The sequence below is a fragment of the Chrysochloris asiatica genome, unplaced genomic scaffold, assembly GCF_000296735.1.
Source record: "Chrysochloris asiatica unplaced genomic scaffold, ChrAsi1.0 scaffold00163, whole genome shotgun sequence".
Lineage (NCBI taxonomy): Eukaryota > Metazoa > Chordata > Mammalia > Afrosoricida > Chrysochloridae > Chrysochloris > Chrysochloris asiatica.
The window spans coordinates 5,800,537-5,814,501 of record NW_006408681.1 but is presented as its reverse complement, the minus strand read 5'-3'; the positions used below and the strand labels follow the sequence as shown (position 1 = coordinate 5,814,501).

General features: G+C 36.8%; 1 protein-coding gene across 3 annotated transcripts in view; it reads right to left on the bottom strand.

Annotated features, from left to right (window-relative positions):
- The window catches only part of NOX4 (NADPH oxidase 4), a 258,255-nt gene that overhangs the window by 59,724 nt on the left and 184,566 nt on the right, over positions 1-13,965 (bottom strand). For 2 of the 3 annotated variants that reach the window (XM_006871213.1, XM_006871215.1), the window contains exons 14-16: positions 6,133-6,252; positions 4,614-4,722; positions 2,376-2,444 (exon numbers count right to left, since the gene is read on the bottom strand). In XM_006871213.1, coding sequence (XP_006871275.1) covers positions 2,376-2,444; positions 4,614-4,722; positions 6,133-6,252 — 298 coding nt within the window. The remainder of the gene's footprint in view (positions 1-2,375; positions 2,445-4,613; positions 4,723-6,132; positions 6,253-13,965) is intronic. The other variant, XM_006871214.1, reaches the window with a different exon arrangement.

The window sequence follows — 13,965 nt, the reverse complement described above, 5'->3', positions numbered from 1 at the left end:
GAAAGCAGCCCTTTGAGAATAAAGATTCATGCCTGATGAAGAAGAAGACAGTAGAGCATTCCTGGCTTGCAGTTCAGTCTAAAACATTTTTTAATAAAGGAATAAGAAAGCTTTTGAGATATGGACAAAGTGTCCTGGAAAGCAAGGATATTATATTTAAAAAAGATGTATTTGCCTTTTCTAAAAGTTGATTAAAATAAATTTCACTACCAGAGTGTGATAATTTTTGACTCACACTTGCATAAAGAAGAACATGGCATTAGGACTGGAGGAAGACTCATTAACAACCTGTAATATGCAGACATAACAATTTTATTTGTTGGAAGTGAAGAGGGTTTAAAATGCTTACAGATGAAGATCACAGACCACATTCTTCAATATGGTTTGCATCACCATGTAGAGAAACAGATATCCTCACAAGTAACATCATAAAGGCCAGCAGTTTGAAACTACCATCTGTTCTGCAGGAGAAAGATGATGCTTTCTGCTCCAGTAAAGATTTACAGCCTCAGAAACCCTATGCAGAGCCACTAAGAATTGGAATCGATTCCCCAGCAGACCACCACCACCACATCAACAACAGCAACAACAGCAGGTACATACATGGAGAGAGAGTATACCTACAAATATGTAAAGGTTTAATAAACGATAACTGCACATGGATGTTTCCATGGACATATTCATGAATGTACAGTCCTGGTGTAGTGGTGTGTGTTAATGCACTGGTCTTCAAAGTCAGTTTGAGCTGCATGGCCAGTGGTTCAAGTTCACCAGCCACTCTTTGGAAACCCTACCCAATGTTGCTATGAATGGGAACTAACTTGATGGCACTTAACAACAACATTCATGAATGTGGTGGAGCACACAGAAGGCCAAGTTATGAAAACCTCTTAAACACTGCCAAATACCTTGAAGGAATGCTTTACTTGGCTTTGGGGCTCATGAACATAGTACTGGGGGACATCATGGTCAAATAACATAACATAGTCAACAAAGACAATATTTTACGTCCTACTTTGGCGAATAGCACTTGGGATCTTAGAAACTGATGAGTGGTCAGCATCTTAGGTGCAACTATTGGTCTCTGTCTGGATGAAAGATGAGTGATGAAAACTGAAGACACTTGGAAATAATTAGTCCATCAGTCTCCATGACCTTGAGACTAGAAGAACTAGATGATGCTTTCTGCTGTTGTTAAGTGTCATCAAATAGGTTCTGACCCACAGCGATCCTATATAAGGTTTACAAGGAGTGGTTCATGTGTTTGAACTGCCTTGCGGTCCACCCGGACTCTAACTGCTCTTAAAGCCATCACTTAGAAGGTACTGAATAGAGTAGGAGAAAATGTAGAATGAAACTCAAAATTAAAAAAAAAAAAAGACCAGGCTTACTGTAGGATAGAGATTAATTAAACCCCAAGACTATGGTCCTTTGTCATCCTTCGGGTCTGGAAAGAACTCACCCCTAAGGTTCAATTTTCACTCAAGCAATATATAGGTATATTGGAGGGAAAAAACTCTAGCGAAGTACACACACCATACTATGTCTAGCCATCTGAGATCAAAGGGGAGCATTTAGCTAAGGGTAAAACTCAGAAGGGTGGGAAAAAGAGAAGGAATGGAAACAAGAAAGAGAGGGAGGAAGTTGGGTAAGTGGTCTGTCACATTGAGGGGACTGCAATCAAAATGAAATGAAGTAGATATGATGTGCTGAATGTAATACTGATGATCTACTCTGTAAACCTTCACTCAGTTCAATATAAAATGTTTTAAATTAATAAAACAAAAGAAAAGTTATAAAAGCACTCACACCCCGAGTTGTATATCTATCCAGAAACTGCAGAGTCTAAATACTAGTTTCTTCATCTATAAAATGGCGATAATAGCATCATTTACTTTGGAAATCTGTACAGACAGCATGAGATAATGTGTATGAAGTGCTTAATATTGGAATGAGTACACTGAATAATCTATCAGAACTATTACTAATTTTTAGCTTTCCTTGAAGGCAAATAACTTGAATTGCTATGACCTTATCTTCCATAGTTTCATAAAAATTTATTTTGACTAACATGGTCAGAAGATTTCACTTATGGCCTAATCTCTAAAAATGAAGAACTTCAAGCCACACTTAAGAGAAGAGATAAGGACTCAAAATGTCTGGTCCAGTCGCAGATGAGGAAGACAAATGAAAGGCATAGTATGGTTGACTTCAAGGACAAACTATGCATATTCTGGACACAGTCCAAAGGAGATTTTCCTCTAGGTAACTTTTGTATGAAACACCTGCAGAAATTCTCTTCCAGTACAGCTCCTATAGTAAATCTTCTATTATCAAGAGACTTGTTTAATTTACAATAACATCTAACCACATACCTGTATCCCATCTGTTTGACTGAGGTACAGCTGGATATTGATATAGTCAGGTCTGTTCTCTTGCCAAAACTGAAAGGACATAAAAATGAATAGACTTATTAAAATTCCTTCTGCCCACTCAGACTTTCTCCTTTTTTTAGCATATGTAATTCTAGAATCTGTTAACACATACCTTGTCTTATCACATTCAACATCTATAAGCAAGTACATAAGTATGTGAGGGGGCTTCAAAGGTCATGGAAAAATGGAAAAAAGATGATGGAATTTTTCCAAGAAGATTTTTTAAGCCCAATTGAATATATGTATTCACACACAAACACACACAATTCTGATTATACTTCTTCCAAGACACATTTATTAATTCTTCTAGCAGTTCATGGTATATATACCATGAGCTCACTTAATGGCCAGAAGAATGAATGAATGAATGTGCCTTAGAAGAAGTATAATCAGAATGCTCCTTAGGAATGAAGATGGTGGGATTTCACCTAATGTACATGCTATCAGCAAAGATTAGTGGATGGAGAAGTACACCATGTTTGGTAAACTAGAGGGTCATAGAAAAAGAGAAAGATACTCAAGGAGACGGACTGACACAATGGCTACCAAAATGGGCTCCAACACACCAATACTTGTGAAGATGATGTAGGATTAGACAGGATTTCATTATGTTGTATTAGCGGGTGGCAACATCATTGTTGTAAAGTGCTGCCAAGTTGATTCTGACTCATACCAATCCTGCGTAGGGTTTCCAAGAAGCAGCTGGTGGGTTTGAACACCAACCTTGTGGTTCACAGTCCAGTGCTGAGCTTAAAGTGCCACACCAGGTCTGGTACCAATCCGACCACACCTAGCAGTAACAACATATCTCATATACCTAATTATAACATTAATAATATGCTCCATTGGTATAGATTAGGTATGATGTTGGCGATAGAAGGGAATCATTCTGTTATTTTTATAGATACAAAATCTAACTAGCTAAATACTACAACCGATATCCACTTAAGTGTTTCTAAATATTATAATGCTTTCATTTCTTCCCTCTGAATTCCCAAATTTTACCCAGGAGTTCACTGATAATGAGCATGATCCTATTTTTAAAATTCAACAGTGATATACATGTACACTCGGAACCAAGAATGCAAAGTTTCCTAGCCTATTAATTTTTTCTAACTCTCCTGGGCCTCAGAAAGCATAGGGAATGTTAAAATATAAAATAACACAAAGCTAAACAATGAAAAGACACTTGTTCTTTTTCTGCCTTCTCTCTATTCAGCACTGGTTTCCTTTATATAAAAAATACAAGAAGTGGGCACTAGCTCTGCCAGAAGAGAATAGGAAGAAAAACATATTGAACAGGCCAATATCTTGAAAAATAAACAAACTAAAAAAAAAAAAAAACACTATCTGAAGGAAAAGAAATCCAGCAGAGGGCAAAGGATTTATCTTCATAGGTTTCTTTTTTCTAGAAGCCAAAAATGAAGGACTGGCCCTCCTCTGACTACATTTTATTGCTATTTGTGTTTCCCCCTCTCTTCTTCATTCCCTGAAACATACTCACAACACAGAGACACATACATTGACTTGGTAACATGAATGTCAACACAGAAGATATATATTCATATTTCTGTGGAGCTGTAGGATAAGCAGTGGACTTCATAAAAATAAGGAAGTAATTCTATGGATATTATTACTTAAAAAAATGTTAAAGATACAGACTGATGTTAAAAAAGACAATTCTCAGAATAATACATAAAGAATGATATAATTTCTTGTATTCACAAGTTACTTTTGTTTACATAGACAACATGGGGAAAGTAGTCAGTGAGGATACCACTTTATTTAATTTAAAAAATCTGTAGCAAAGATGCACTTGCATATTGATGATATAATTTTAATAAAGATAAATAAATAATAGGGAAATAAGATTACCTCCATCTACCTCTTATTAACTTCACACATATGCATACCTCTCTATATAAAAGCACTCTTGGCTGTAGAGATATATCCATACCCACACAATTATCTGGAAAGATATGTACCAAATTACTGACAGAAGTAATATTTCTATATTATTTTTAATGGATTTTTTTCTCCTTGTTTCTTATATATATAATTTTTCATTTATCCTAAACAGACATTTTTAACTCTTGTAATATGAAAGACAACTGCTGTATTTTTTTTTTCTAAAACTAGAAAAAGAAATTCCCAAAGTAAATGCAATCCTAATTTTACCTTGTTGTGCAACACACAGAGTAAATCTGCAAACCACCGGAAGGATTGAATATCTCTGCACACCCAAATAAAATACAGTCTTCTAAGCTTGTATGGTTTCCAGTCATCCCTTTAAAATTAAAATAATATAGTTGGAATTAAATGGCAAAAAATATATAGAAAGAAAGAATCCCTAGATACTAAAAAGTTTGTTTTTCATTAGAAAGCAACCAAGAGGAAAACCAGTCATTTACATTCTACTCTCTGACATAGCACTTGTATAACCTCAAGTGAATTTAAAATGTGGCATGATGACTTAAAGATATGACATACCCCATAAATTTAAATGATTATACTTGTCAATGTTATATACCTATCACTTGTTTTCAGTAGAAGGTACTGGACTAAACTTCTGGATCAAGATAATATTGCATCCTACATCCAAGAAAAACACGTATTCTATTTTTAGTGAATTTTATCACTGAGCAGGGCTCCAAAGGTCATCCATTTGTGTCCGAGTTTCCAAGAAAAATGACCCAAAACCATTCCAGAAAGTCAGTTGTTTATCCCTTTCTTAATAATCATTAAAGGCAGAGATTTCGTAACCACTTGGTATGTAATGCATTCCAGCAATCCATAATTCCAAGTCTGGATTCTAAAGTAGGCTTGAGTAAAGAACATGTTCTTCCCTTTTCATAACATTAGGTGTCCTCATAACTTAGAATGTGTTGTCAGAAACAAATGTTTTCTGGCTTGGAATATAGTTATTTTTGTAAGAAACTCCAAAAAAGTCTCAAGTTTTCATATTTAAAACTGAAATAAGATATCATGCAAACATGTTGTTTCAACTTATTATTTGCTTTTTGGTAAGCCATAAGGCAGACTTTCGATGTAACTGATGTCTCCTTGAAAAATGAATGAAATAGACTTGGAGATCATTTCCTGCTGTCATTTTATTTGTGATTTTATGGCAATTAATATCAACAAATCAATTTTTGCTTGGAAGTAAAATAACTTGGGATATTCCTAAAATTAACGTAACTGGAATAATATTTCCTGCTTAAGCTATCTTACTTTTGAAGCTTCTTTTCTGCAGTCTGTTGTAAATTTGCTGAGTAACAGAATAAGGAATTGTATGCTCATTTGTCATCGCCTCAGAAAAGTCTCTGGCACATTTCCATAAGAACCCCAGTTCTTTATTTTCATATCCTATTAATCTCTCTAGTTTACATGATAGTTCTAGCCATCCTCTGAATTTTTCTATTGATGAATTGCTTACTTAATTAGTTTTACATGCCCCATTTGCATTTGTTCATTGTTGTATTCCCAGTACCTTAAGAACACTTGGTATATCAAAATCAAAAACCAAACCTGTGGCCACTGAGTCAATTGTGACTCAGAGTGACCACAAAGAACTGAGTAGAACAGCTCCCTTGGGTTTCTGAGACTGTAACAACACACAGGAAAATTCTGTAAGGAATTACACTTAATTGTTGGTAATTCTTTATTTAGACTTAGAAAATGGAACAAAATGACATACAGCAGAGTGTTGAGTATGGATGCAAATGGGGTTACTCCAATGCCTCCAGCCACACAGAGGCTAACCTCATAGTTCAGTGATTCTTCAAATGGACTTCCAAATGGGCCATCAATATACAGCCTGTAGATAAGGCAGATGAAGTTAGGGAAAACAAAAATTAAGTAAATTAACGCTCTATAATATGAAGCAAACATGCTGAATCCAAATCTTTATTTAAGGACTTTGTGATGACTCAATCTTATTTAATTGCCTTGCAGCAGGTTAATGTGCTGGACTGCAAGGTAGGTTTCAATGGCAAAGTCTTGGATTCAAGTTCACCAGCTGCTCCTCAGAGATCCTATACAGAGTCCACTATGAGTTGGAAACAACTCAACAGCACTTAACAACAACAACAACAGAGTTGTAACCCTAAAGGAATAAAGAATGTTGTTTGTAAAATGTCAATACTAATACAAGTTCAGATGCTTCTAATTTTGCCTTTTCTAGAGGGAAACATTAATTAAAATTGCGGTAAAATGTAAATAGGACCATACATAATAGTTAAGGACAAATTAAAGTTTTATCACCTTATTATTACTATATTTCACTAAATTAAAAGGCCAATTGCTTTGCTATAGCTAAATTCAATAAAATATGTTCCTTTAGATTACAAGGTCAGTATAAGAAATACTTATTAAAATAATAGGAGAAAAGAATCAAATTTATTCTTGGATTAATTTTTAAGTATAGAAGCAGCTAGAAAACAATTTCAAAGGAAAATGGCATCATATCAAAAGTGTGTAGGGGGAAGAGGTTGGCTTAGAAGATCCTGAATGTAGATTGATGGTGGTAGGATAGCAAAAATGGTTGCACAACTTGAAGAATGTAACCAATGTCCCTGAAGTGCATGTGTAGAATTTGATGAAATATTTTGTTTTGTGTGTATACCATAATAACAGCAAAGCTTATGTGTGTGTTGTATGTATGACCTTTCTTGGCTGCAGAAGAAATTGCTAATCTTTCACTTAATATCTATTCTTAGATTCTTTCTTAGTAACACAACATTACTTTTATTCAATGAAACAAAATGAGTAAGCAAAATACTACATTTTATAAACTCTGTTGCAGCTATGTGTGATGATTTTCTAGTCCAGGTGGTTGCAGCAAAAGTGTTGTTGGAACAACATGAATGGCTTTTTTAAAAGAAGCTGTTTCAGCTTGAAGCTGGCATTCTTTTCTTCTTCTCCCCTTTCCTCCACCTTCCTACTTACTGGAATGTTGATTTGATGGTCTAAGTAGTAATCTTTAATAAATGTTGAGTTCCCATGCCCTTTCTGGGCTGCCTACCTCTAGACTTCTTTACATAAGAGAAAAACAAATATTTATGTGCATAAGACACTTCTATTTAAAATTATTTTTCCATTTTTGTTGTTGTTCTTATGTGCCGTGGAGTTGGTTCCAACTCATAGCAACCCTGTATAGGATTTCCAAGGCTGTAAATCTTTACAGGAGCAGAAAGCCTCATCTTTCTCCCGTGGAACAGCTGGTAGCTTTGAACTGCTGACCATGAGATTAGCAGCCCGATTCATAACCACTAAGCTACCAGAGCACCTTATTGTTCCATTACTAAAAAAATAAAAATAAAAATAAACTGTTTTAAAATAACAGTCCTAAAAAGTACATTTTTATAGCTAGACTTGGGATACCCATATCTTTTATGGTTATGAGTCATTGCTGCAGCAGTTAATATTAGGCATACATGGACTTAATAGTTAAGTGTCTAGTAAATGTTACTTATCACTTGACATTAAGTTGATTTCAATTAATGGCAACTCTATGTGTGTCAGAGTAAAACTGTACTCCATACGGTTTCACATAGCTATAGCCTTTCAAGAGCATATTGTCAGTGTTTCTTGCAAGGTGCCTTTTTCTGGGTGCATTCAAACTGCCAACCTTTTGGTGAGTAGTCAAGTGCTTTACCATTTAAGACCACCCAGGAAATACAAATGTTAGTTAAATGAATTCATTAATGTACATTCATTTGAGCTCTAAGCTCTATGATATGTAGACGTTGTTAGGTATTCCTAGTCATTGGCATTTTAACATTTCCTCTTCTTCCTGATTATTCCAGAGCTATACTTCTCTGGCTTCTTATGAGTGGAAGCAATACTTGGGACTTCCAGAAGGAGGTAGCAAAGTCTTCGCCCTTACAGTGGACCTAAAAGCTATGAGTTGACCAAGAAAACAGAAGAAGACGAATCTCTGAATTACTGCTCAGGGGAAGCTATCCTGGGGAGCCATATGGAAGACACTGCACAGACAAAAATAAACGTGTTGTAGGGTGATGTGTCACTAACACTTCAGGATTAACTAGTTCTTTCTGCAGCAGAACTTGGACCATCATGACCAACACATGAACATTATTTGCTTAAGTACTGAATGGAAACCTGAGTGCTGCTTTTCAAAAATCACTTTAACTACTAGGAACACTATTCCATATACCTCAGAGAATACTAACCAACACTTATCTGTCTAGCATAGTGTCCTAAATAGAGCAGAAATTCAGGAAATCCTGATTAGATTATATACTGACAAATACACTTAAGTTTTACTGTTGTTCTTAAGTGCCACTGAGTCTTTTCTGACACATACCGAACCTGTATTGGGTTTCTGAAGTGGAGTTAGTGAATTTGAACCACTGACCTAGAGGCTAACAGTCTAGTGCTTATCCTATACCACCACATCAAGATTCCTAACTCTTATTGGAGCTAACTAATTAACATTTTACAGTTTATTTACAAACAAAATGTGCACTGTGAGTCACTATTTATAAGATGCTGTTTTTGGATATTATTGTTTCAAAGATAAAAATGACACTATACCTGCCCTTAGGGAATTTTTGTATCTTCATATGAGTACCACACTACGTGAGTTTGGAGGATGAAAAAAACACTACAACACATTAATCTTTGTTAAATACAAGGAAAAAAGGAGTGATAAAATTAGCAACTAGTTTTATACTTTTTTAAGGAGCAGAATTTAGGAATCCATTCTGCTTTATGCTTGTCTAAAGATGCATACGGTAATTTCTTAAGTACCATTGTCCTGGTGTTTGTAGTACTGTTATGTTCATGATTTACTTATTTGCTGAGAACTCACCAAACTCACATAGGTTGTTTTAAAGTCTCTGATACTTTGAGATTTGTATCAAGAATCCAATATATTATATCATTAATTTTCAACTATCTTCACTAATGGTCTTGTTTGAAGGTTGTCCTTTTTCTTTTCAGTGAATATGTCTTTATAGAAGCATGATGTTGTTAAGTGCATGCAAGTAAGTTCTGACTTATAGTGTATCTGTATAGGGTTTACGAGGAGCAGTTGGTTTGTCTGAACTGCTGACTTTGACATGCTATTGATTTATACCACAATACCTTAAAATAAGGAGCTCTGCTAGTGTAGTGGTTACAAATCGGGCCGCTAACCTCAAGGTCGGCAGTTTGAAACTACCAGCTGCTCCGCAGGAGAAAGATGAGGCGTTCTGCTCCCGTAAAGATTTGCAGCCTCAGAAAACCTGTGCAGGGTCGCTATGAGTCAAAACCGACTCCACGGTACTTACCAACAATAACCTTAAAATAATATTTAGATAATTTAGGGAGAAAGCTAAATATAAAATAATTTTCAGAAAAAAACATCTATAGTGATTACAAAAAGTGGATATTAATTATATTGGCATTTCCCAAAAGGTCTTTGGGGGTGGGAGGAGGCTGGAAGAGTATGTTTTAGTTAAAAGAATTTGGGTTAGGCCTTTAACAGCCAATGTCTTATTAATCTCCAAGCAGGAGATACATAACACTCAGTGATTATGTTTCACCACAGATTCTTTCCCCCACAAATTATCTATTAATATTTTAGAGAATAGAGAACAATTTGGGATATATAAACTTAGATTTTCTTAGATTTAAAAAACACAAGTGTTTCCATTTAACATACTACTCCCCTTGTGAGGTTCGGCACAGTTAACTTTAGTTACAAAAGACATTCAGAAAGTATTTTGAAAAAAAAGCAAATGGGGGAGTATGAATTAATGTGCCTTCATTTAATTCAACATATAACAATGGAAAGTCAACTATATGTAAGTTTCATTATTGTCTGTTGTAGTACGGAAAAAGAGAGAGGAAGCGAAGCATTGAGGTAGGGAGGGAGAGAAATCAATCACTGTCTTTTCTATCCTGAAGAAGATTATAAAGAGGGGAGTGGCTAGAACTAAAACACAATTACAAAACATGATGCAATTACAGATGTGACTTATATATCCATAGTACATATACAGAATGCTTTGTACTTTTTACATAGTATCTTAACAAACATTTTTTGAGGTAGGTACATTGTTATGGCTCCCATTTAACAAATGTGAAACCTGAGATTATAAGAGATTTCAAGACACACCTGAAGTTCCACACCTCCTAATTAAATTTTAGGGTAGGTTGGAGAAGAGGGTATCAGGGGAAGAGTAAAAGGTAAGGAAACATAGACACAGTCCAGTCCTTATAGAGACCTATTAGGTTGTACATCTCAGTCACAGGTCTAAAAACATCTTGTGTTCAATGAAGAAATAGGTGTGAAATATATGCTACCACACATATGGGGTACTTTTAAAAAACATTTGCCTGGAAAACAGTACTCAATTTCTCATGGTCTCTTGGCTACCGTAATCCCACCTTTCTCCTCACCTGTCCTCCACACACCAACCTTGCTCAGTGAACCTTCTCTCATTCTTTAAAAAAAAAAAAAAAATTCAGTGCAAATATTCCTTCTTCCATAAAGCCTTCCCTCTTTCATTGTACTCCTATAATAGCCTGAATACAACATCACCAATCACTTCATGTTTCTTTGCAATTATTACAGGTCTGTCTCACCTACTGAGTTCTTTTTGATCGGTATTCACAGAGTCTAGTATCTGGGGAGATACTTTTTCTTAAATATAGTTATGTGTAAATTTATCTAATTTCAAAAGGGTTGGGAAGGAAGGTGGAATGGAATTAAGAACTACAGGGAGCAAGTGAGATAACTATTTTTACATGGAGGAGATTGTAATATGGAGATGAAGCAAAGTTATGACTTGTTGAATGTAAAACTGATGATCTGCTCTGTAAATTTTCACTCAATCCACAATAAAAAGATCACACACACACAAAAAAAACACCAACACACCAAATAAAGGTCTTCAGACAAAAACAGTAAACATTTAAAAATATTAAATACAACATTGATATCTAAATATATCCTCTAATAAAATCTATAAATAGTATTTAGTGGACTCCTGGTATGGCCCTGTAGGGGTACTGGACTGTGTACCACAAGGTACTGGACTGTGTACCACAAGGTTGGCAGTTCAAACCCACCAGCTGCTCCTTGGAAACACTATATACAGAGTCTCTATGAGTCAAAACCAACTCAATGGCACTTAACAACAACAAAGGGTTAAAATTTGCTTCTGATAAGGCTGTCACTGTAAGGGAACAGGAGGAAAACTACCCAGGAAAATTATTTGTTGTTGTTGTTGTTTTTGTTGTTAAGTGCAGTTGAGTCCGTTCCAACCCATAGCATTTCAAGGAACAGCTGGTAAGCTGGAACCACCGCCCTTGTGGTTCAAACTTACTTTGCAGTCCAGCATATTAACCTACAATGCCACACCAGAACTCCACGGGGCATCAGAAAAGCGGCATTGGGTAAAGATCAATAAAACTATAAAACAAACCTCTAAAGACACAAAAACTGAGTAGTAGGATGTGGACAAACATTAGAATCTATCTCCTTGTCAGGAAGGCAGGCAGGATATAAACATGATAAAATGGAAAAAAAAAACTTATTTAATAGTGTATCTGGAACCCAGCAGGGCTTCTGAGCCCTTCCTCCCTATTCAACTACTCAGCAGGGACAATTAACCATAATTTACACATTAAACTCCCCCTTACCCAGTTTTCTGTGCAGGTGCAAAACCTGTTGTTTCACATATGGCAGATGCCCCTGCAATTGAATTCATCTAGAAATCTTCGACTCCATCATGGATGCCAGATGTGTGCACATGAAAGACGCACGAAGTGACACACAAAAGGAACTATGCCAACAGGAAAGCCCACCTCCTTTCTGAAAGAAAGACTGTCTATCTCCCAATAAAAACATGTCTGTAAGCATGAGGAAATGACGCTGCCTTTGGCATGTCTCCTCTGCAGGTATTCTTTGTCTAATAAACCTCTTTTATACTATATTTCATGAGTTTCTGGTCTTCTGTACCCCAACCAAGTAACAGTTTTCTGGTGACTCCACCTGGACACTTGAGGCTATGCCTTTGGAGAACCAGGGAAAGGAATTCGGCCAACTGAGGGTGAGTAATAAGCGGCCTCTAAAATCCTTTTGTTTTTATTACTCACCACTGGCTGGACCTCTCCCTGTCTACCTTTTATTTTTTTCTGTGGGACTCTGGAGTCTCATAAATCATTGCTCTCTTAGGGTGCTTTACGCCTCTAAATCTCTTTCTCTGATTCCCTATGTTTTCCTTTGTCTTTAAAGTCTCCACAAAGGATTCTATTCCCTTTGGGTTGGTAATTGTAAGACTGGATTGCTATTTAAGGGGTTCAAGTCCCCAAGAGCGGGAAACAGGCATGGGATTGATCATCCCATAAGGACCTGTTCTTGGGTGATCCCACAGACGAAGACAGGCCTCAGTGAGGGGTTCAAGTCCCCAAGAGCTGCAAGCAATCTCCATGGTGAGAGGTTCAAGCCCTAAGACCCACTGGAAGTTGTCTTTGTTATATTCCCTCTGGTTGATGCTACTGAATGCATTCTCTTCTATTATTCGTCAACAACCCTCTAGCGAGTCTTGATTTCCAGAGCTACCCCAGCAAACTTGGACCTCTTTGGACCTCTGTAAGGGAGTCCAAGCCCCTGTTCTAATTTGTGTTTTTCACCTGTTCTCTCCCTGCTCATCAATCCTTACTCCTTTTGGCTGGCTCAGGCCCTCAGCACTGGTTTGAGTTGAATACTTTGTAGAAGTTCTTAACACTTCTCTGATTTCTCTCTTCCCTGAATTAAACAGGCAGATTTCAAAGACTTTATTTTTCTCTCTTTTGTGAACATCCTCTTGGGCCTGTTATTGGGTGCTATTTAACTCTTGGACTGTCATCCTGTCCACTGTGTCGTGGGCACTCTGTAGACCAGGCCCCCGTCTGATCCTTTGTACCCCTTTCTCCTCCAACACAATTTGAAACTACCAGCTGTTCCATGGGAGAAAGATGAGGCTTTCTGGTCCCGTAAAGATTTACAACCTCAGAAACCCTGTACAGGGTCGCTATGAGTCGGTTCCGACTCCACAGCACATCACCACCACCACCACTCTGCCTACTAGTTTCTGGGTTCTTTTCCATGCTCACATGGGCCAGGATAACAATGACTGTTTATCTACAAATTCGTCAGATTGGCCTTTGCTGCAGGGAGGCAAAACCACCTATTTTCTCCCCTGGCCCTCCTAAACCAAAGCATTTTGAAAATTGTCTGTCTTCTTTTTAGACTAGCATCTCTAGTACATAAGCAATGGGAGGAATTTATTTTTGAAAGTCCACAAGGCTTACATCCATCCATCATGGTCCTTCCTTTAGAAGCTGACCACTGCTTGTGGAAATGCTGGTCCACCAAGGGCCAAACTTGAAGCATACCAAAAGACTCCCCACTGGGCTGCTTCCTAATTCATTGCAGCTGGGGAGATTAAGAAAAGGAAACTCATTTTCTTTTGCATTTCTGCCTGGCCCTAAAACAACCTTGAGGACCAAGAACAATGGCCCATTAATGGGTCCT